This window comes from Camelina sativa, chromosome 12 (assembly GCF_000633955.1).
Source record: "Camelina sativa cultivar DH55 chromosome 12, Cs, whole genome shotgun sequence".
Lineage (NCBI taxonomy): Eukaryota > Viridiplantae > Streptophyta > Magnoliopsida > Brassicales > Brassicaceae > Camelina > Camelina sativa.
This window is the reverse complement of record NC_025696.1, coordinates 7,646,735-7,670,977: the sequence shown is the minus strand read 5'-3', so window position 1 is coordinate 7,670,977 and position 24,243 is coordinate 7,646,735. Positions and strand designations below refer to the sequence as shown.

General features: G+C 41.7%; 3 protein-coding genes across 3 annotated transcripts; 2 read left to right on the top strand and 1 right to left on the bottom strand.

The window, feature by feature from the left end:
* LOC104733278 lies at window positions 1,971-4,754 on the bottom strand. Its single transcript, XM_010452868.2, has 2 exons — window positions 4,512-4,754; window positions 1,971-4,382 (listed from the first exon to the last, which is right to left on the bottom strand). The coding sequence occupies exons 1-2, from the start codon at window positions 4,752-4,754 to the stop codon at window positions 1,971-1,973; spliced, it is 2,655 nt and encodes an 884-aa protein (XP_010451170.2).
* LOC104730752 (uridine kinase-like protein 4) lies at window positions 17,653-22,179 on the top strand. Its single transcript, XM_010449958.1, has 16 exons — window positions 17,653-17,781; window positions 17,878-17,929; window positions 18,422-18,591; window positions 18,696-18,787; window positions 19,078-19,147; window positions 19,468-19,580; window positions 19,785-19,881; window positions 20,074-20,153; window positions 20,337-20,531; window positions 20,614-20,697; window positions 20,776-20,836; window positions 20,954-21,014; window positions 21,135-21,228; window positions 21,302-21,374; window positions 21,515-21,597; window positions 21,710-22,179. Exons 3-16 carry the CDS (start codon window positions 18,435-18,437, stop codon window positions 21,857-21,859), a joined length of 1,410 nt encoding a protein of 469 aa, XP_010448260.1. The 5' UTR covers window positions 17,653-17,781; window positions 17,878-17,929; window positions 18,422-18,434; the 3' UTR covers window positions 21,860-22,179.
* LOC104730751 (fructose-bisphosphate aldolase 5, cytosolic) lies at window positions 22,285-24,186 on the top strand. Its single transcript, XM_010449957.2, has 4 exons — window positions 22,285-22,481; window positions 22,579-22,832; window positions 22,943-23,371; window positions 23,577-24,186. Exons 1-4 carry the CDS (start codon window positions 22,454-22,456, stop codon window positions 23,943-23,945), a joined length of 1,080 nt encoding a protein of 359 aa, XP_010448259.1. The 5' UTR covers window positions 22,285-22,453; the 3' UTR covers window positions 23,946-24,186.

Sequence of the window (24,243 nt, the reverse complement as noted above, 5' to 3'; positions counted from 1 at the left end):
TGAGCGGGACTTCCGTGCCTCCAACTGGCTCTCCCGAGCTTGGTACAGAATCAACCAGGGCTCCTGCTGGTCCGTTGATTCCTCCTGTGATTGTCATTGCTGATTCTAGCGATGAGCCACGGGAGATCGCTGCTTCCCCCCAGCGCCGAAGAAAACCTCTGCTGAGGCCTCCTGCCAGCAAACTGATTCATCAAAGAAGAGGAAGGAGCCTGAGACCGCCTCCTCTTCTCGTGAAAAGGGGCGAGCTCGGACCGGCCCATCAGGGGATGAGCGAAGTAGATCTAGCTCGAAAGACAGGGGTCCCTCCTTGGAGAGGAGATCTAAGGAGGCCCCACCACCAAAAGACTCCGGAGACTCCTCTGGAAGAAACCCTCTGAGGGAACAACGTCATTCCGCCCGAGGTAATTAAATTTTTTTTTGTTCTTACTTTTATACCTTTGACTGTTCGATAGTTGATGACTGAAATGACTTTGCTCGAAAATCTTTCAGTCCCCCCTGCATCCCCAGCCGATCTAATGAGGAGCTACATTCAACCCGGGGTTCGAATTCCGGCNTTTTTTTTTTTGCCAAACAGTCGCTTACTAAGCTACCATTTTCAGCTAATGATCGAGTTTAACTCCTCGGTGGCTTCCTATGAGGAGCAACTATTCGCTTCCCCGTCATCTTCTAAAGTACATCTCCTTCAAGAAAGGATTGCCGACCTAGAAGCTCAGGTAAAGGAATATGCCCGTCTGGAAGCCGAAAATGCTGACACCGTAGCGAAAGCCGAGCGGATCCGAGCTCGGATGAAGAAGGCTGAGGTAGAGGTGCTCGACCTCGGGGTTGCTAATGAAGACCTCCGCGACAAGCTGAAGAAGGCGGGGGACCTTTACTTTGAGGCGGCGGAAGATGCCAAGGCAGCAAAAAACAGACTGCACGAGATCGAACTCCGCAATCAGTTACTCGAAGCTGGCAACAGCTGCGAGATTGAAAGGGTACGGAGGGAAGAAAGGCAGGCGATGAGGCGAACTCTCCGCCCCTTGGTTGAGGAGGTAAAGGTCACTTTCGAAGAAAGGGAGAAACTAGCCCCGCTCCAGATCCGAGCTGCCGAGATCAGGGCTAACCGAATGCTGGTCGAGGAGATCTCCAGGGGCGAGATCCAAGATATGGAGGCCGAGCTCGGGCTCCTGAAAACTGACGAGGAGGAAGCCGACGAAAAGGTTTCAAAGGTAACTCCCCGTGATCTCGACCTCGCTGTATTCTCAGACCTCTTGGCGGATACGCCCGATCTCTTGTGTAACGAGAATCCGCTTAGCGTCACGATCGATGAGTCTGGTACTAACCTCGGGCAGATCTCGAATCAGGGGGTGGACGACAATCTAGCGAACACCAGGTCGGAAGGGGAGCTCGCAGAAATGGGCCTGGCCTTATCCGAAGCGGCGTCAGATCCTGCTCTCCCTAATCCTTAGTTTTTACTTTGGGGTTGTTTTGGCACGAGTTGCCCCCCGTTTGTAATATTTATTTTCAGACTTCTCTGGAGTGTTTTGGTCGTGGTGACCACTCCATAATAAATTTTTGTTGTGCCATGCGAACTAAATTTCCACAACCTTTGGTTTTGAAAAGATGACGAGCAAAAATGAACTCGAAGTGAGAACTTCGGTTAAATAGTTCGAAAATGGCACCCCAACCCTAATAAATAAAGCTGAATACGAAGTGAGAACTTCGGTTTAGAGTTTTTGCAACAATAAGCTTTTAAAGTAAAGCTGAGTACGAAGTGAGTACTTCGGTTTAGGCTTGCGAGGTTAAACCTCGGCTTTGATAGATACGAAGTCAGACTTCGGTCTTTTGGTTTGTTTTTTTTTTGCGTACCATTATTAACAAAAAACTTTAAGAAAACTTTAAGTTTTATTAATATGGATAGCTGGACCTGAAGTGGGCTGCCTACGTACCCTTATCGGGATCAAGCTGAATCGTAGTTCGATACAAATAAATTAACTGTGAAAAAGTTTAAGGTGTAGAGAATTCCAAGACCTCGGGACTGGTTTTCCCTCTGAATCCTCGAGCTGATAAACTCCATTTCGGACTTCACGAGTAATTCTGTATGGTCCTTCCCAATTAATTCCCAGTTTTCCTGCATTGAGCTCCTCGGTATTTTCATAGACTTTCCGGAGGACGAGGTCGCCCACTGCCAAGGGTCTGCCTCGGACTTTGGAGTTATAGTATCGAGCTACCGCGTTCTGGTAATTCTGGATCCGAACTAACGCCTGGTCCCGCCGCTCGTTGATTGTATCGAGAGTATCCTGTAGGAACTCCTCATTTTCCTCAGCTCGGAGTGGGTTCAGCGAGGTACGGACTCCAGGGACCTCTATGTCAGCTGGGACTACGGCATCGACTCCGTAGACCAGGGAGAAAGGTGTTTCACTAGTGGCCCGGCGAGGTGTTGTTCGGATTGCCCAAAGAACGCCTTGCAGCTCGTCTGGCCAGCGCCCTTTGCGAGAGTCGAGCCGTTTCTTTAAGTTAGCAAGAATAACCTTATTCATCGCCTCGGCCTGCCCATTACCTTGCGGGTAACGCGGAGTTGATTTATTGAGTCGAATCTTCCACTTCGTGCAGAACTCTTCGAACTTCGAGGAGATGAACTGCGGACCATTGTCCGTGACGATTTCGTGGGGGACCCCGTAGCGATAGATTATACTTTTTAGCACGAACTGTTCCACTTCGTCGCTTGTTACTTTCGCATAGGCTGCCGCTTCCACCCACTTGGAGAAATATTCAGTAAGAGCGAGCACGTACTGAACTCCTCCTGGTCCCCGATGTAACGGACCGATGATATCCATCGACCACCTCATAAATGGGTAAGGTGCGGACACTGAAGACAAGAGCTCGGTGGGTTGATGAATTGACGGGGCGTGCTTCTGACACTTCTCGCAAGTCCGAGAATATTTTTCGCAGTCCGTGACCATGGTAGGCCAGAAGTAACCTTGCCGTTTGATTTTGAAAGCCAGAGTCCGCCCTCCGGAGTGATTTCCATTGGGACCATCGTGGACAGCTCGCATCAGCATGGTGGGTTCTCTACCAGCCACACAAGTTAAATAAGGACCAGCTACACTTCGGCTTAAAAGTATTCCGTTGCGAACGCAGTACCGCGCACTGACGACCTTGAGCTTCCTGGCTGCCCATTTGTCAGCTGGGAGTTCCCCTTTTTCCAGGTAAGCCCAGATCGGGCTCCGCCAGTCATCTGCCCCCCAGCTGTTAGAATTCGTGCCGCTAGGAGCAGCATGTGGGATAATAGCTCGATTGTCAACCGGTGAGCTCGATTGGTCCAGAGTTGAATTCGCGTCTAGCTCAGCTTGAGGTGGATGAACTTCCATCGGAGTGGGCATAACGGGAGCCGGATCTTCTGACGGTAAGGAGTCCGCAGCCGCCTTACGAGCTGCTTCCTTAGCTGCCAACTGTTTTTTAATCGCCCGAGTGACGACGTTTGAACTCTCTAGACGGATACTTGGAAACTGGATGACTTCGACGGGGATAATCCTTGTCATCGTGGGATCCGAGGTGGATGTCAGAGATGCTAAAGCGTCCGCAGCGGAGTTCTCACTTCGTGGGATCTTAGTGATTTCGAACTCCTCGAACTTAGTGACTAACTCCCGGGCTGCGGACAAATAAGCTTCCATACGACCATCCTTTGTCTCGTACTCCCCCAAAAACTGGTTGGTGACCAGCTGCGAATCGCAAAAAGCTCGAAGTCTTCGGACACCAATCCCCACTGCGAGGCGTAAGCCCGCTAGGAAGGATTCGTATTCGGCTTCATTATTGGACGCGCTGAAAGCCAAGCGAAATGACTGCTTGATCACTTCGCCTGCAGGAGAAGTGAGGCGGACCCCAATTCCTGCTCCTGTTTTGGAAGAAGCACCATCAACATACAATGTCCACGGGGCTTCGACATCGCCGCTAACCGAAGAGGCTAGTGGGAGTTCGATCAAGAAATCAGCCAACACTTGCGCCTTAGCACAGGTTCGAGTCCGGAACTCGATGTCGTATTCACTCAACTCGACAGCCCATTTAGCTAGCCGCCCAGATTGGCTCGGGCTATGTAACACTGTTTGAAGTGGCTGAGTCGTGAGGATTACGATTGTATGGGACTGGAAATAAGGCCGCAACTTTCTTGCCGAAGTGACCACTGCTAAGGCCAATTTCTCCATCATAGGGTACCTGGACTCTGCCCCAGTGAATGACTTGCTGATATAGAAAATTGGTCTCTGCTCCCCCCTTTCCTCACGAACCAAGACTCCGCTGACTGCACTGTCCGATACGGCTACGTAAAGAAAGAGCGGCTCACCGAACTCGGGCTTAGCCAAGACCGGCGGTTCAGATAGGTAGGCTTTGAGCTGAGCGAAGGCCTCCTAGCACTTCGCATCCCACAAGAAGTTTTTTCCCCCTTTCCGTAATAGCTGGTAGAAAGGGAGACATTTGTCCGTAGATCCAGAAATGAAGCGGTTGAGAGCTGCGATCCGTCCGTTAAGACGTTGCACTTCGCGCAAGGTTCTAGGAGAACTCATAGACAGGAAAGCATTTATCTGCCTCGGGTTCGCTTCAATGCCTCTTTCTGTGACGATGTACCCCAGAAATTCCCCTGATGGGACTGCAAAGGTGCACTTCGTGGGGTTAAGCTTCATCCCGAACTGATCCAGGATGTCGAAGCAAACTTTCAGATCAGCGAGGTGCGAGCCAGCTTCCATTGATTTTACAAGCATGTCATCGATGTAGACTTCCATGGTCTTCCCGAGCTGATGCTCGAACATTCTATTCACCAATCTCTGGTAAGTTGCTCCCGCGGTCCCGCAAAAGGCATCACTTTGTAGCAGAAAATCCCGCGGTCCGTAATGAATGCAGTCTTCTCCTGGTCATCCGGGTTCATTAGGATTTGGTTGTAGCCAGAGAAAGCATCCATAAAAGACATCAGCTCGTGACCCGAAGTGGATTCAACTAGGCGGTCAATATGCGGAAGTGGAAAGCTGTTTTTGGGGCACGCCTTATTCAGGTCGGTAAAATCGACGCAGACTCGTGACTTTCCATTCTTCTTTTTGACTACCACTGTGTTTGCGAGCCACTCAGGGTATTTCACTTCGCGTATCCGTCCCGCCTTCAGTAAACGTTCGACCTCTTTGTTAACGATTTCAGCTCGCTCAGGGCCCAACTTCCTTCGCTTCTGCTTCACAGGTCGGAACGTAAGGTCCGCATTCAGCTCGTGGGAGATAACTTCCGGACTGATGCCGGGCATCTCGTCTACGGACCACGCGAAGGTGGCCATTCTTTCTTTTAGGAAGGTTACCAGACTGGCGCGAATCTCGCTATCCAATCCAACTACGATCTTGATTTCCTGATCCGGAAACTTATCATTGATGAAAATGGACTCAGTGAGGTCACCTTTTAGCTGCTTCCGAACTGGATTCTTGGAGACCTCGAGCTGTGGTTGCTATTGGATCAGGAGCTTGTGACTTGCGAGGTAACAGCTCCTTGTCGTCCTTTGACTTCCTAGAACCTCCCGGACTCCTTGCGGGGTCGGAAATTTGACGCACTGATGGTACGTCGAGGCCACTGCCTTCATCTGATAGAGCCAGGGAGTTCCCAAAATAACATTATAGGCCGTAGGCCGGTCGAAAACCGTGAACTCCACCATTTTAACCACTCCTTGAGTGGACACCGGTAATGTGATTGTGCCCAAAGACATTGACGTTTCGCTAGTGAACGAGACCAAAGGTGAGGACGGTCCGACGATGTGCTCTTTCCCGATACCCATTCTGGTGAGCGTCTCAAGGAATATCAAGTCTACCGAACTCCCAGTGTCAATTAGGATTCGGCAGACTTCGTGATTCGCCACGTCAAGCGAGATGACGAGCGCGTCATCGTGCGGAGTGTCCAACCCCTCAGTTTCTTTCTCGGAGAAAGAAATTTCAGGTAGATCACTTGCTATTACCTTAGCTCGCTTCGGCTGGGGACCAGTGAGCTTCCGCTGATGGTCTTTGATCGCAGTGATGGAGTTCCGAAATAGACGCGATCCTCCCATTATCACGTCGATTCTTTTTTTGGGAGCTTCATTTCCATCAGACTGCTTCGGTTTCTTTGAAGGTGGAGCATCCTCATCCACTTCGGGAATCGCTTTTTGCTCCAATTCTTCGATTGTGACGTTTGGCACGAGTATTTTTCTGGGAGGAGGTGCATCAGCTTCTTACAGTCACGAGTAGAATGACTGTTGGTTTTGTGGAGCTCGCAGTATGTGTCCTCATCCCGGACCCACTTGTTACTTGGGAGTACACCACTCTTGGAGCGCGATGAGAATGGAGGTTTGGATGGTGAATTCTTTGGAGAATTCTTTTTGGGAGATTGAGTGACTGCGAACGTGCTTGGCCCGGACTTCGGAGTCGTAGGCGGAGTCTTTTTGGCGGGCGCTTCGAACCGTGGTTTTCCTGTCGGCGGAGCGTTTTGTTTTTGTGCAGCGGCGATTTTGTCTTCCTCCGCGATAATCCAGTTCGAAGCCCAGTGTAATGCGTCCTGAATAGTTGGGAACCGATTCACGGACAGCTCTTCGCGGAAGCGAGATTCGTGCCAGAGGCCGTTCTTAAGCGCGGCCAGGGCTGTGGAGTCCGAGAGTCCGGGAATCTTGACCTGGATCTCCTTGAACTTTGTTATGTAAGACCGGAGAGATTCTCCAGCCTTTTGGCTTAAGTTCCAAAGCTGAGCGTCCGTCACCGCAGTTTCGATTAGGCTAGAATACTGCTTGACGAACGAGGTCGACAGCTCGGTAAAGTTTGTTATGGAGCCAGCTGCTAAAGATGCGAACCAAAGCAGTACCGGTCCATTAAATGTTTCTGCGAACAGCTTGCAGTACCCAGCGTCTGCTTCGTGGGGCTCGAGGTCCACCCGGCTAGCTGTCAGCAGGAAAGTCTTGAGATGATTGGTCGGATCTCCTTTTCCCTCGTAGCTCGAGAACTTAATTTTGCCAGTATCCTTGATGCGGACCCGGGCTATTTGATCGGAAAAAGGAGTTCGCCTCGACTCCTCGATCACTCGAAATATGTCTGGAGCAGAAGTGGTTGCACTGTGCATCACAGACCGCATGTCCCGGATCTCACTCTGCATGCGGAAGATCTCGGGATTGGTAGCATACCCCGAAGTTGAAATGTTTCCATCCACGGGGAGAGGAAGGCGGACTGGGACCTCGGAAGATCGTTCGACGCCGGGCTGCAGCGGAGTGTGGCCACCGCCAACCAGCGGCGGTGCTGCTTGCGTACTGGTCTGAGGTGGGAACGAATCTCCCGGAGTGGCATCTGTTGCCGCCACCTGCGAGGTGGAAGGTGGAGTCACACTGGAGAAATCCAAAGCACGTCGACGTGGGTTTTGGTCAGTGGACAGGAGATCGACCCGATCGGCGTACGCGCGGTGGGAGGCTGAGAGGTCTGCTACGGACGTCGTAACTTCCTCCAGGCGAGCGGAGATCTGACCCTCCAAGTTGTCGAATCGTTCAGTGAGAGTGGCGGAGGCGGCTTGCTGACGGTCGGACTTTTCGGACAAGTCCTGCAGGAGCTTCTGGATCACCTCCAAGGATGCCTCATTGGGAGAGCTGGTTGCCATAGCGGTGGTTGTGTGAAGCGTACTTGCGTATGAAGTCGGAACTAACGAGAGTCAGGCGATAATTCCCCTCCTTCTAGCGCCAAATGTGAGAACTGAGAATGAGCTTCTCCTTCCGAAGTGATTTAAATTGTGGAGGAGGTTATCGCTGTAAAACAGCTCCGAACTGAATTGAGAGAATTTGAGAATTTGAATTTGTATTGCTATTGCTGGAAAAAATATTCGACCCCTTACAACTGACACCCCTCTTACATATTTATACCGACCAATTTATTACTAAATTAATGCACCATTAATAGGACGCGATTTGCGCGGTCTAATTAATCCTCTTGAATGCGGGAATCTTTGACCGGGACCGAGCTGCGAGCTGACCAGCACGAAGCATCTCCGCGCTCTCTTCCTTTCTCCGGGCCTGATGGGCCGATCGCTAATTCGCTCTTGGCCCAGTAGACGAGCCCGGCCTAGGCCCTCTTGCCTATTGCCCGAGATGGCAGATCGTGGGTACAACACTAACCATCTCATTTGTAAACCCAAACCGACATATAATTTCATTCTAATTGTAAAATCTAAATCCTAACCATCTCATTTGTAAACTCAAACCGACATATAATTTCGTTCTAATTGTAAAATCTAAACCCTAACCATCTTATTTGTAAACCCAAACCGACATATAATTTGTTTTAATTGTAAAATCTAAACCCTAACCACTTCATTTGTAAACCCAAACCGATATATAATTTCGTTTTAATTGTAAAATCTAAACTCTAACCACTTCATTTGTAAACCCAAACCGACATATAATTTTGTTTGAATTGTAAAATCTAAACCCTAATCACCTTATTTGTAAACCCAAACCAATACATCATTTCATTCTAATTGTAAAATCTAAACCAAGCCAATATTTAACTTTATAGAATTTGTTTCCTTAATATGTATTGCTTTTTAATTTAATTTTGATTTATTTTTTTAAACAAGATAATGTATAGAAGATTTTGATTGTTTGTTAAAGAAGAAGTGAACAAGAAGGTTCACTCTAGGAGTGAATCTAAGTATATATAAAACCTTAAATCTAATTAAAAAAGGAATAACACCATAATTCTAATAACATATCAAAACCTAATAACCATATCATTACTCCCCTCTTCCACTTGAAGCTTTTCCTCAAGCTTCAGCTCATGGCATGTCCTCCTCTTCAATTGGTTCGTCGTCTTGATTAGCACCATCATTGACTACCGTGATCTGAAAAAGAACTGGTTTGCAAACATGTCCTCGGGTGAAGAATTCATCACAGTTCAAGCAGAGACCTTTTGCTCGTCGCTCTTCCATTTCTGCGGTGGTCAATTTCTTCCAAAACAGTTGTTGAGGAGCCAGTTTCTCTTCTGTTTGTTGGGGCAACTGAGCTTCCTTGTCTTTTCCACCCTTGGAGCTCTCATGATTTCCTGTTCTAGGGAACAAGACCGAGTGTTGAGCTATTGGTGCCAAATGTCCTCCAAACGTCTGTGTCCGCTTGTCATTATCGATCTTGTATTCATTATCTCGAGCATATTCCATTGCTTTAAAAATGGTCTCCGGACGGAGATACTCGACTTCCTTCCTTAAACTATCTGTAATGCAAAACTGCCACAGTTGTTGGTCTCCAGTTAGTCTCGTTTGCCTTCCCAAACATTCTTCAAATTGGTTACAATACTCATCAACTGTTCCTGTATGTCGTAGATTACATAACTCTCCAATTGGATTCACGGCATCGGCCTTTCCAAAACGACTTTTACAAATCCTTTTAAATTCAACCCAGCCTAGCATATGCGTGACTAACCTTCTCAAATTGTTGTGCCAGTGATACGCTTTACCAGTCAAGACAAAGGTTGCTTGGCGAACTCTTGCATTGTCATTGATGATACCTTGATCTTCGAAATAATCTTCACACATTTGTAACCACTCAATTTCGTTAGTTGTACCATCGTAAGGTGGAAACTCCATCCTTGATGGTGGCACCATAATTCTATCAGCCTCTTCCCTTCCACTTTCTCTAGAGCTCTTCCAACTAATTTCTTTTTGCACTCTAATATCTCCTGTCACATAATTGGTTTTTTCTTCTTCTTCTTGGACATCTCCAATTAGTCGAACTGGCCACTCTCCTCCCCCGTCAGCCAGGCGGTGACCACGCTCTCTTCCCACAGAGCGTTTAGTCCATGGCCCTCCTGAAGAAACCCTTCGCTGATCGGTTATCAAACCTATATTGTCTTGAGATGTTCCCTTGTTTAGTTTGCTCTTCGATATAGAAACTTCTTCGTTTCCTTCATATGTCTCGTCTTTAGCCACAACTAACGAAAGAGCTTCAAACGTTTTTGTGTTTTTTTCTTTTTCTGTCGTAAAGCTCTCTTGGAGTTTTTTTGTGTTTTTCACAAAGTTCTTCACGAAGTTCTTCTATCCTTGATTTAGTCTGCTCTCTCTCCTCTTGCTGGGCTGCAACAATGGATTCCAGAGCCGCATGTTGTGCCTCGGTTTCCTTTTGTAGATCCTCGGTGTTAGCCTTCGTCGGAGTCAACTTCTCATTGATCTTGTTGATGTCAGCTTTCAGCTCCGTTTTCATTGATTTCATCGCTTCAAACAGTTTTGCTTCCATCGCTTCAAGCAGTTTTGTGAGTTGAGCTTGAATGGATCCAGTCTCTCCCATTGAATTGTCTTGCTCTGATACCAAGTTGTTATGAGCCAAAGCCTTGGCCTTAAATCTTGTTATCACACCCGTTGCTTAAACTTAAGAACAAGAGATTTAAGAGCTAACTTCCCTTTAACCCAACTATTTCCTTGAGAATTAGGTTAATTGTTGGAAGCTTGGAATTCTCATTAGCATAAGAGGGTTCTTATATAGAACTTTACAAACCGACCTATCTCTCCTATTAAAAGTAAACTATATAAAACCTTAGATCTAATTAAAAATGAATAACACCATAATTCTAGTAACATATCAAAACCTAATAATCATATCAGATTGGTTGTTCCTTTCATCAATGAAGATTGGAAATTTGTTGACAATCACAGGTGAGACTTGAAATTCATTGCTCTGAAAAGGACTACTACATATTGAAAACACAAACTCTATCTTAGCATTGTCTCAAAGAATGAAGTTGAACTTTCGCATCGCAAGTTAGGAGATATGAATGTTCGGACAATGTTAAAACTTGCAAATCATGATATTGTCCGAGGAATACGAATGTTAAGACCAGTCACAAATTTTGTGTGTCTCTATGCACCAAAGGGAAGTAGGTTTGTTATTATAACCAAAATTGCTCTAGAAATAGTATTGGTTCATATGAATCTGATGATAATAATAACCTTCATAATATATGTAGTTGATATCATCTTATTAGTTGGTTATTATGATTTCTTTTTATTATTATATTAAGTTTGGTATTTTAACTTATTCAAATTAGAATAAGTCGGTTGTAAGAGTTCTCTATGAAAGGAGACTCAAAACATCAATAAGAGGGAAGCCTCCAATAATTAACCTAATTCTCTAGAAAGAGACTTGGGTTAAAGGGAAAGTTTAGATTAAATCTTTCGTTCTAGTTTCAATCACGACTCCAAATACTAGATCAAAGATGACTCATAACATCTTGGTAACTATGCGGTTTGCGGAGAGGTTTAAAATAATTGATTTGTTCACCTATGTCACCAAAGTGCACTTATCATTTTGGTCAAGGCTCTCCAGAGTTAAGCTTGCTTGAGCTGAAGTAGTCTCAGGAATCAGGATGGGTGACCTTCCGTGAAGTGATTTTTGGAACTGTGCGAATGAAGAAAAAACATTGGGAAATATCTTGAGATAATTTGTAGCAACGGTAAACAATTCTTTAAAGCCTTACGGACATAACAAACTAACCGTCGGATACGAATGGGCTCATGGGCCAAGTGAGAGCACATGAGACCCATCAAGAAAAGTGGGTCCATGGACATGGAGTGGACATGGGACCAACTGAAAGGTGGCGGTTGGGACGTTAGAAGTTGTATCATAGCCAAACCCAGACAAGTGTGGAGTTGAGTGGACTCACACCGTCAGGGTGACAGTCTTGGTGTGCAACGAGGATGTTGCGATCTGTTAGTGGGGGTTGCAGAGAGGTTTAAAAATTTTGATTTGACCACCTATCATACTAAAGTGCACTTATTTTTTCGGTCAAGGGTCCTAAGAGAACTTAAGAGTTAGACGTGCTTAAGCTGTAGTAGTCTCAGTATGGGTAACCTTTTGAGAAGTGATTATCGGAAAAGTGCGAGTGAGGACAAAACATTGGGAAATTATCATATGGTGATTTGTAGGGACGGTAAACAAGTCTTTAAAACCTCCCAGACATAGCAAACCGACCGTTAAGTATGGATGGGCTCACGGGCCTAGTGATAGAACGTGATGCCCATTAAATAAGGTGGGCACATGGACAGAGAATGGACATGGAGCCCACTTTGAGGTGGTGGTCGGGTGTTACAGTATTAGAGTCGTTTTTTGATCCAATGAGAGAAGAGACAATAACAATTTCTCAATTTGAGAAATTATTTAAGGAGGCAATCAAAGAGATTACCGAGGGTTTGAAGCAGCTAAAAGAGATCGTGGTAGAGCCCCAAGAGAGGGTAACTAGATAGGAGGAGTCTTGGAGATGACGAAGGCTGCACAACGAGAGGGACTTTATCAAACAAATGTGTTGGTGGAAGAGTTTCGTGAAAGGAGAAGTTCGAAGCAGCCCTAGCTGTTGAGAAGGAAGAAAACTTCAACTGATTTCAAGCCCTTTATACGGCTGTAGGTGGGGATGAGATGGTGGAGAAAGAAACAACTTGTGTGTCTAAGGTGAAGCAAAATAGCAGTGCAGCTCTTACTGACGGATGTTGAACAGGTGGTTTATGTTCAAAAGTCAAAACGCTCGATGGGAAGGGAACAAGGCCATCGATTGAGTGATGGAGGTGGAGAGTGGGCTGTGCGGCAGATTGGAGATGGTATGTCCTATGAGGTAGCAGGTTACCCAACGAGAGATATCATAATTTAAAAGAAAATTGGTTAGATGAGAAGTTTGGTGGAGGGAAGAGAAAGTTGCGGCAAAGATACTGAGAAGGTTATGGTGCCACCATCTAAGATGGAGTTTCCACTCTATGATGGTACAACTAATGCGGTGGAATGATTACAAAAATGTGATGATTATTTTGAGGATTAGGAGTGTTCAATGATGATGCAAGAGTATGTTAAGCTACTTTTGTACTAACTAGAAAGTGTATCATTGGAACAACAATCTGCGGAGGCTGACTAAACATAGGCTTGGATGGACCGAGTATAAATGAATATGCAAAAGTAGGTTTGGGCGAGCAGATGCGGTGAATCTCGTGGGAGAGTTATGTAATATGCGACATACAAGGTCAATAGATGATTACTGTAACCAGTTTGAGGAGTGTTTGGGAAGAGAAACAAGATTGTCTGGGGATCAACAATTGTGGCAGTTTTGCGTGGGACTAATAGACAGCTGGCAAAAGGAAGTGGAATACCTTCAGCCCACAACGTTCTTCGAAGCTATGGAGTATGCATGGGATAATGAATACAAGATTGAGGACGATAAACATACTCGAACGCTTGGAGGGCACTTTGCGCCACCACCTCAATATTCAACTCTGTCAACATTGACAAGAAATGGTGGGAACCAAAGAGGTAAAGACAAGGAAGCTCTTTTGCCTCAAGAAACAGAAGTGAAACAAGCTCCTCAACAACTCTTTCTAAAGAAATTGACGAGCGCAAATATGGCGGAACGACGTGCAAAAGGTCTCTGGTTCAACTGTGATGAAATCTTCAGAAGAGGGCATGTTTGCAAACTAGTCTTTTTCAAATCACAGTAGTCAATGATAAGGCTAATCAAGAGGACGAACTAATTGAAGATAAGGGCATAGTGGAAGATGTGAGATGGCGTAGAGCAGCTGCAAGGAGCACACCATAAGCTAAAGCTTGAGAACAACCTTCAAGTCGACGTGCTATGGTTTTATTAGTTGGTTATTAGGATTTTTTATTATTATTAGATTAAGTTTTGGTATTTTAACTTATTTAAATTAGCATAAGTCGGTTATAAAAGGATACTCAAAACATCAATAAGAGGAAAGTCTCTAATAATTAACCTAATGCTCTAGAAAGAGACTTGGATTAAAAGGAAGGTTTAGCTTAAATTTTTTTGTTTTAGGTTTGACAAACAACATTGTTTTGTTATTAACGGTGATGGAAACAGAGTCGCGAATCATATATATAAAAGTAAGGTTTTGGTCTCTCCTTATTGGTTGATTTGCGTTAATTATTTTTTTTTCTTTTTCTTTTTACTTATATATAATAATTAAATGTGATGGTGATTAAGTTTACAAATTTAATCAATTCATAGTCAATAAATTGTCCCCAATACATAACTCCATGATTTCTATTTATATTTTTTCCTTTGTCATAACTCTTTATATGGATCGTCAACCACCTCTCTTTAGTGTGATTCCATTTATGGATAGTCAAAAAATGTAACTCCTTCTACATTCCCAAAATTCAACAATAAATTAGAATCAACTCTCACACTTTTTTTTTTCTAAATTATAATCACTTTTCATCCTATAAATACTCATTCTTTCATTCTCTCATTTTCTCATCTCTTCCACTCTATCTTAAATATTGTATTTTTTGTGCTTTTTGTTGTTTCTTTCATTCTCTCATTTTCTCATTCTCTTCCACTCTATCTTAAATATTGTATGTTTTTTTGTGCTTTTTGTTGTTGTATGTGTTAGAAAACCAAATTAAATATCATTGTAAAAGTTTAATTCTAAATTTTATTTTTAGAGACTATATGATATGTATCTTATATTGTTTTGATTTTTTGAAGATCCATATCTGTTGTCTATTTTAGTTCATCATCTTATAAGTAATCATTATTTCATCCTCTTCTACTATTTTTTTTTTGTGCAAACAAGAGCTTTCATTACTTAAAATCTAAAAGAGGGAAGTTCATACAATCAAAAGTTAAAGGATAATAAGAGAGATAAAGATAATGGTTACATGAGTTTTCCAAAGGGTTAATGATGTGGTCATCACATATGCTGAACGAGTAGCTGAACTACTTCAAGACGGATTTCCTGAACTACTCTCTGACGAGCCAAACAAGGAAATATTGATTGCCAAGGCAGATATCTTGCTAGAAATCCTAGATCCACCATTTATTCTTCATCATCACCATTGATTATGATTTCTCCATTATGGTGATTGATTTGTAATTAATTTAGACATATTTGTAATTAATGTAGATTATACCATGTAAGAGCTATAAAAAGACTCATTTTTTAATTGTAAAATATATAGAAGATTTTTGGAAAATAGAAGAGAGAGTTTTCTCACTTTGAAACTTAGGTTTTGTTTTTGTTTATCTAAGTTAGGTGGATTCCTTAACTTAGTAAACATTTGTTCTTATGTCTTTTTGAGCGAGTCATCAAGGCATAGAGCTTGTGCTGTATCAGAGTCTTATCACAACTCTGTGGTGCACTTCATTCCGCCATCACACCCCTCATTTGATCCCACACGAGAAAAGCGACCGCCAGCGTGTCAGATCTCCATCTTCGACCATCATTTCTTCACAAGAGAGAAGCGACCGCCAGCTTATGAAGCCGCCATATCTATCTCGGTACAAGTCTCACCACCGAGTCTTGCATCATTTGGTATCAGAGCTAAAAGCTCCTACCTTTTATCGTTTGATTTCAGTTATATATATATATATATATATATATAATTTGATTTTTGTTTTGTTTAAATTTTTATTTAAAAAAAATTCATAAAAAAAGGTTTTGCTTTCTTTAGGGTTATGAAACAAAAATCATAAAAAAAAAGTTTTGCTTTCTTTATGTTTTTTTAAAAAGAGATTTTTTTTAAAAAAATTGCTTTTGTTTTGTTTTCTTTAAGTCGTTTTATTCTATTAAAAAAAATAAAAAAATGCTTTCGTTTATTTGACCTTATAAAAAAAAAAATTTGGTTTTGTTTCTCCCGGTAGGACCTCCAAAAATGATACGAGCTAAAATATGGGTGAGTCGATAGCTGGTCTAAAGGACCTCTCTAACTAACTCGGATAGGATGGAGATGAATGATGGATCGAAGTTTGCCACACAAATCAGTATCTAAGTGAATCACACACAAAGATTTAACTTGTTTTCTAAAGGAATCACACACAATAAAAAAGACAAGTAAACCAAAAAGCCTAAGCTTTCAAAGTGAGAAAACTCTCTTTTTTATTTTTCCAAAAATCTATATATTTACAATGAAGGGAAACATGAGCTTATATAGGTTCAATTTACAAATCAATAACATAAATACAAAATAAATCAAATTAATTACATAAATAAATCAAGAATAAATTTGAGAGATTTTATCAATCATCATTGATGGAGATTGGTTCTTTGTATCTAGACACTTTCTTGATATAGCCATGAATTGATTGTCTTCTAGAAACTTCTTCGTAATTTGATCTTGATTTCCTTGAACCAATTCTTGATGAGTTATGGATATTTCTAGGATTGCATCAGTTAAAGTCTGAAAAATCTTTTGAGACCATTGCAGAATCGACCATGAAGAAGAACTTCGCGAATTCCTTGATCAACTTGTGATCATAATCGCCATGCGCAAAATATGCGACCAAGCTTTTAGAAGGGTGCTCCATAAGGGAGACGAGGATTAGGGTACCAGCCAATATGAGAAGGATCATAAACAAGAAACCAAGGATCTTCATACTTGTGTGCTCATAACTCTTGGCATTTGGTGAAGGTACATTTGGGGTGGCGTAAGTAATAAGCACAAAACCGTAACATAGCAGGTGGATCCTCCCTTTCATGAAGCCAAAGGCCATGGAGGTTAAGGCTTTCCACACAAAGCTTGTAGTCGGTTACACCTAGGAAAGGAGAAATCAGCCCGAGCTTCCATCCTTTTGGCGGTTTGGTACAAATGGTAATGGGTGTCTCAACAATGGTGTAGTCACATAGATAGATGCAACAATGTAACATAGCAGGTGGGTCCTCCCTCGCATGAAGCCCATGGCCATGGAGGTTAAGGAAATCCACACAAAACTTGTAGTCAGAGTTACCGGGACATTGAAGAACAAACCCTGGGTTCATTGAAGAACATCCTCTTCTACTATATTCATGTATCTTATATTGTTTTTGATTCTTTGTTTTAATGCATTTCTTCCATTTTTCTTTGTCTTCTTATTATTTTTAATTTTTTAATTACATACGTATAATAAAATTTTGGTGGTTGTAAAAACAATTATCGATGCAGATTCAACAATACTAATTTCGATCAAAGCTCAATGAGGGAATCAAGCTAAAAAAATCATCTTCATTCATGTATATTTATTTTATTTTAAAAATATGCAATGTTTTAACAAAATAAATTATTATATAGAATTATTAAATCAATTATTTTAACTCTCTCTTACCTCCTAAAAATTTGTATTCATTTTTTTATATACTCATCATTATTTTTAGTTCTTTTGATCGAAAATATAATTATATTAAGATAATTATAATGTTTATTTAATTCAAAATTTTGTAATTTAATAATTTCTTCTATAAAAACAATTTGATATTCCATTTACAGAATTTTACTATAAAGAGGAAATCATTAGAATTTAATATAGCAATATGGCTTAAATTAAGATGAATCTAAAAGAGATAAAAAATGAAATCATAATCGCATATGCGTGGGATATTACCTAGTATTCAAAAATCAACCACTTTTGATCTGGGTCAATTGAGTAAGTAGAGTAAACCGTGAATTGTACCGTTCAATTGAGTAAGTATAGTAAACCGGGAAATGTACTGGAGTTCAATTGAGTAAGTAGTAAACCGGTAATTGAACCGGAGTTGGTGCTGGGTGAGGAGGGTCTATCGCGATCCGAAAATTTTTAGATCTAAAATCACTATCGTGGGGTTGATTTTGAGCAATTATAAAAGTATACGACTCTTTTTTCAGAAAAAGATAGATATTAAATAATAATAAATTTTCCAAAGCTTCGTCGTCTTCGTTTGATCTTCTTCGTTTACTCGCGTCTTCGTCACCTCTCTTTCTCTCTCTCTCACACACACAAACACGCTCCTTGAATTTAATAAATATCAAATCAATCATGTCCGAATCCAGCTTTACCCAATGTAAGCAATTTAATAATGCTAATTTAATTTCGAAAATTAAATAAAAATCTGTCCTTTTTTTCTTCTCTTGAGATTCTATTTTGTTTCCACTTCCAGAGAGAAAGTGCATTATTTGAGATTTCCTGAGATCCTCGAAGCTGAATCTGGGGTAATATTTTGAATCTCATTATGCTTTTGAACGATCTGTTTCTGTGTTATTTTTAAACAACTGTTTCACCTCGAGATGCTCAATCCTTTTGCGTTTCTGCTTCCACCAAGCTTCGATTTTTTTTTTTTTACTTCTGTGGATAACTCTTGAGGTTTTAGCTTTTTTTTTTTTTGGGAACTGTTCTTGCATTATGTTGATCTATGGAGATTTAAAAAATCAGATTTACATTGCCTTTCATCAGTTTTTTGTTGCAGCTGAAAAAAAAAAAAATCACTCTTTTTCTTCTCTGTTTTGTTGGATAATGCGAGCTTGCTTGCACTCACATTGTAATAGGAATAGTGAGTTTGGATTTTTGTCACAAGTAAAAGTTGCATCTTTTTCTATTGGTAGTAGCTATAAGCATTTCCCTGTGTGTTGTTTGTTTTGCTTATGCGTTATTGTAGATAAGAGATTAAGACGTTTTATATAGCTTTACTTATGTTCAATGTCCAGAATTGTGTTCGGGATGGGTTCAAAGAATGTTGTTGACATGATAGAAACCGCCTCCAAGGTTCATTATTCTGGTTTCCACGTGAATGGGCACATGAATGGGTTGGAACCTGTATCAGTTAAGGATACCACTTCTGCATCAGATGATATCCAAAGACAGCCTTTTGTTATAGGTTAGTTCTGCTTTTTTACAATGCTGTATTTTTTTTTGCTGAGTAATACTGGTTGTGGATAAAGAGAAGCTTGACGGATTGTGGCTTGCGTTTTAATGGTGTAGGTGTTGCTGGAGGCGCAGCGTCGGGAAAGACTACTGTTTGTGATATGATCATCCAGCAACTGCATGATCAGCGTGTTGTACTTATTAACCTGGTAATTTTGTTTTCTTAGCTAAGTTTCATTATGCAAAGTGATAACCATCGATCATATCTGTGTTTTCAATGTATATGATGTGAATTGAATCCCACATATTTTAGAGATCTAAAAGGAGAATATTACCTGCTGATAAATGTGTATATGACTGGAAGTGTAACATGGTTCAACCTTGTCAACATTGTTTAGATATTTATGTCAGTGCATGTATCTAATTCTCAAATACCTTTGCCGTCATGTTCAATCACAAATTGCTCTGACTAAATATCCATTGATAAATACTTTGGCAGGACTCGTTCTATCATAATCTGACTGAAGAAGAACTTGCTAAAGTTCATGAATATAACTTTGACCATCCAGGTGAGAATACGTTAGGGGTGTCGCTGCTTGATGTAGCCTACTCTTCTCAATTCATATTGTCATCAGGAGTAAAACATCTGTCCTAGCTTCTTTGGGATTTTTTTCTTGAGATAATACCTCTTTGGAATTATAATTAACAACCTTATTCGTCAGTGATATCTTAGTAATTGACATTTTCTCTTTTATCAGAGTAATTTTATCACGGATAGTGCCTTCCTAGTTTGCTGGGAGTTATGAGCAAAAGTCTTATGTGTTACTCTTTGTCATCCTCCGTTGATTATTTTATCTTGGATTCTAATGAATTATTCATGTTTCTGTAGACGCATTTGACACAGAGCATTTGTTGTCCTGTATGGAGAAATTGAGGCAAGGGCAAGCTGTAGATATTCCAAAATATGATTTCAAAACTTACAGGAGCAGTGTTTTCAGAAGGGTACCAAACTTTCCTCTCAGCATCGCTCATAATCATATTGTTCATTGATGCTTATGAACTTGAGACGCCTTTTTCATTGCTTTTACTGCCTCTTTATGTAACAAATTTCTTAGATGTCATCACTGGCTTTTATCTGGTTCAAAATCTAACAGGACATATATAGTTTTCCTATCTAATGCTTTGATTTTGAACTATATTTTGCAGGTAAATCCTACGGATGTAATCATCCTTGAAGGGATACTCATATTCCATGATCCACGTGTCAGAAAATTGATGAACATGAAGATTTTTGTATGCACAGGTAATTTGTTACCTCTTCCCATCACAATTACTGTAAACTCTTGTTTCAATTCCCTTTTTTGTAGTTTCTTCACTTGGCTTTTTCCTGCTAGTAAGATTTCGCATGAAGGAACAACTTCATACGCTTTAAGAAATGTTCTAAATTTGTTAGATTAGCAGCTCAGCAGTTTCATTTTGCAATTTTTCCTGTTAGATGCTGACGTTCGTTTGGCAAGAAGGATAAAAAGAGATACTGTCCAGAATGGTAGGGACATCGGCACAGTACTTGACCAGGTTAGCTCGTGTTAGTATTGTTACTGCATATATTAATTTCAAGAACAACAAGAATGGCTTACCACTTGCATTACAAATATCCCATTGCTCTGTTCCGTTTGTTTTTCGCCTTTATTAGTTTAAAGTTTTCAAATGTATATGTTTTCTGCCCAAATCTTATATGATGTCAACCTTTTGATGCAGTATTCAAAGTTTGTGAAGCCGGCTTTTGATGACTTCATTCTTCCGACGAAGAAATATGCAGATATTATAATCCCCCGTGGTGGGGATAATCATGTAGCTATTGACTTAATTGTGCAACATATTTGCACTAAGCTGGGTCAACATGATCTCTGTAAAATATATCCTAATCTCTATGTTATACACTCGACATTTCAGGTATCTCATCTAACTAGTAACATTCTTTTAACTACCAAACCAGACTTCTGTTTGCCACATAAATTTGCTTTTTTTCTTGCAGATAAGAGGGATGCACACCCTTATACGAGATTCTCAGACAACCAAACATGATTTTGTCTTCTATGCTGATCGATTGATTCGGCTGGTAGGTTTATTAAAAGCTCATTCAAAAGGTTGAGCAAATATTCTGTCACTGGTTGAATCTTTTTTCTACATTTATCAGGTTGTAGAACATGGTCTTGGACATCTGCCTTTTACTGAAATGCAAGTTATTACTCCTACAGGTAAGCTTTTGTTTTGCAATGTTGTTCGTGAATTCACAAGAATATTATGTAGATCAGTAGATGTAGTGGTTGAACACGATGACTACAGATCATAGATAACCCGATTACCTGTCTCAGGATGTGTGTATTCTGGTGTGGATTTCTGTAAACGGTTATGTGGTGTCTCTGTGATTAGGAGGTACTTTCCTATATCCTAGCTTTAGTTTATATCCTAGCTTTAGTTTATTCAAGAGGAACTTCCGCATTTGTGCATATCCCACTCTCTCACAAACGTGATGATGTTTGGAAATAATGCTAGTGGTGAGAGCATGGAGAATGCGTTGCGAGCATGTTGCAAAGGTATCAAGATTGGGAAGATCCTAATTCACAGAGAAGGCGACAATGGTCAACAGGTAAATAATTCACTCCAATGCGAAATTTAGTTGTTCAAATTCATCACTCTTTGATGTCTGAATCACTCTGCAGCTTGTCTATGAGAAACTGCCAAACGATATCTCCGAGAGACACGTCCTATTGTTGGATCCTATTCTCGGTACAGGTAATTGACCCGTCTTTCTTCATCACTTTTACCAAAAACACTTTATCTCTATTATTCTCTTTGTTCTAGTGTACATTGTTAGCCCATTCAACACATTTGAAGTGCTTAGTGAGACTGACTGAGATTGAACATCTTTTCAGGAAACTCAGCGGTTCAAGCTATCAAGCTCCTTATCAGCAAGGGTGTACCCGAGGGAAACATCATATTTCTAAACCTTATCTCAGTAAGCTAAAGCAGATCCTTTTTTCATATCATCTAATACCTATTGTGGTTACAAAATACTATCCACAAGAATGCAGCTAGATTGAGATTTTTTTATTTCTTCGTTCAATCAGGCACCTCAAGGTGTTCATGTGGTCTGCCAAAAATTTCCAAGAATAAAGATAGTGACATCTGAAATCGAAAATGGGTTAAATGAAGAGTTTCGTGTGATTCCTGGTATGGGCGAGTTTGGGGACAGATATTTTGGCACAGACGATGACTAGGCCATTGTAGTCCTGCAGCATTAGTTGTCCCTGCCAACGTCCTGCATTGCAGTTTATTGATGTATTCACCGCCCTATCCACTACAACGGCTACACAAACTATCAAAGGAATCATCTTTAACTCTGTTCGTTTTCCCGTTTAAACCCTCTCAAGTTTTTGGGAACAGTTTTGATGTACTTATAAATGCCCAAATGAGGGGTTGATCGAACCTGGGACTTGGGATTCGGTGTACCATAGATAAATTATCCTTGGAACTCTTGATACTACTACTCCATCTGCAAATCTTGTGTACCATATATATAAATATCATTGGAACTCTTGATACTACTCCATGAGCATAATACATCATTTGGCTTCTATATCCAAAAAAAAACTCTTGTTTGTGTTTGTAAGTTCGGATGCACAAACACATGTGGTTGAAATGTGAGAGAGGGACTATTCAGATCACTGTTGTTGTTTTGTACTTTCTCTCTTCTCCACATATCCAAGACTTCGAGGATAAAGCTGGTATCGTTTGGTAGTGTCCAAGCAATCACTCATTTTCTTCCCTGTCCTCTTCAGCAAGAACTCGTCTCTCGCACTCAAAAAACGGTCATGTCTGCTTTTGTCGGCAAATACGCAGGTACGTTTATTTATCATGCACACTTCTCGTTTAACTACCTCTTCATGTTCCAGTATCTTCAGTTCGATTGTCCATTCTATGTGCTTTCTGAGTTTAGATGAGCTTATCAAGACTGCCAAGTACATTGCAACACCGGGAAAGGGCATTTTGGCCGCAGATGAGAGCACAGAAACCATCGGGAAACGATTCGCTAACATCAATGTTGAGAACACTGAGTCCAACCGCCAAGCTTACCGTGAGCTCCTCTTCACTTCCCCTGGCAGTTACCCTTGCCTCTCTGGTGTTATACTATTCGAGGAAACCCTCTATCAGAAAACCTCCGATGGCAAACCCTTCGTGGATGTTCTCATGGTCCGTCCCAGAAAAAGCAAACTCCAGCTCTAATCTTACCATTGGGTTCAAGAATGACTCAAATGGAACTTACGGTTTCAATTTGAATTCTGTTTCTTTTTTGGTATCAGGAGAACGGTCTTATCCCCGGAATCAAAGTGGACAAGGGTTTGGTTGATCTAGCTGGGACCAACGGCGAGACCACTGCTCAGGGTCTAGACTCGCTTGGTGCACGTTGCCAGGAGTATTACAAGGCAGGAGCCCGGTTTGCTAAATGGCGTGCATTCTTCAACATTGGGGCCACCGAGCCAAGCGAGCTCTCGTTCCAAGAGAACGTCAAGGGGCTAGCCCGCTATGCCATTATCTGCCAGGAGAACGGACTTGTCCCGATCATCGAGCCAGAAGTGCTGACCCGTGGGAGCCACGACATCAAGAAATGTGCGGAAGTGACCGAGAAGGTTCTTGCTGCCATGTACAAGGCCTTGAACGACCACCATGTCCTCCTCGAGGGCACTCTGCTTAAACCTAACATGGTCACTCCCGGCACCGACAGCCCGAAGGTAAGGTGTGGGGAATCCGATTTCTTAGGTTTTATTTGTCGAAACTGAAACCACAGTAGTATGGTTTAGATTGGTTTGATGCAATTTTATTTATTTACATGCCTGCTCCTTTGGGAACCACAATCAAATGAATCACAGAGACATATAAATACCTCGAAATGCAACGTTCCTTTGCTAGAAAACGCTAAAATTGTACTTCTAACAGGTTGCACCGGAAGTAGTGGCGGAATACACGGTGACTGCTCTGCGCCGTACAGTACCACCAGCTGTTCCGGGAGTCGTGTTCCTCTCAGGCATACAGCGGGAAGAGCAAGCTACACTAAACCTAAACGCAATGAACAAGCTTGATGTGTTGAAGCCATGGACGCTCACTTTCTCTTTTGGTGGAGCCCTCCAGCAAAGCGCTCTCAAGGCTTGGGCCGGTAAGACTGAGAACGTAGCCAAAGCTCAGGCCAAGTTTCTGATCAGGTGCAAGGCTAACTCGGACGCTACCCTTGGGAAATACACCGGCGGGGCTTCTGGTAACTTGGCCGCCTCTGAGAGCTTGGGTGAGATCATAGGTTACAGGTACTAGGATCGTTTGAGAACGGGCGTTCGCCTTGAATGCGGTTTGAGTATATGATGTAACACATCCTTTTCGTATCACACAAGCTTCTAAAATTCTCTGTTTTCTTTTTGTGCTTCTCAGTTTCTATATTCTTGTTGATTTTTCTTTAATGCTTGCTTCTAGACCTCTAAAGCTTGTAAAGAGGATCATCCTTGTATTGAATTAATAAAGAGTTGTTATATTAACAATAAAAGAATTTAAAATTGAATCAATAAAGGAATAATATTAGAAAATATAAAATTTGTTAAAAGAGCATAGGCTTAGT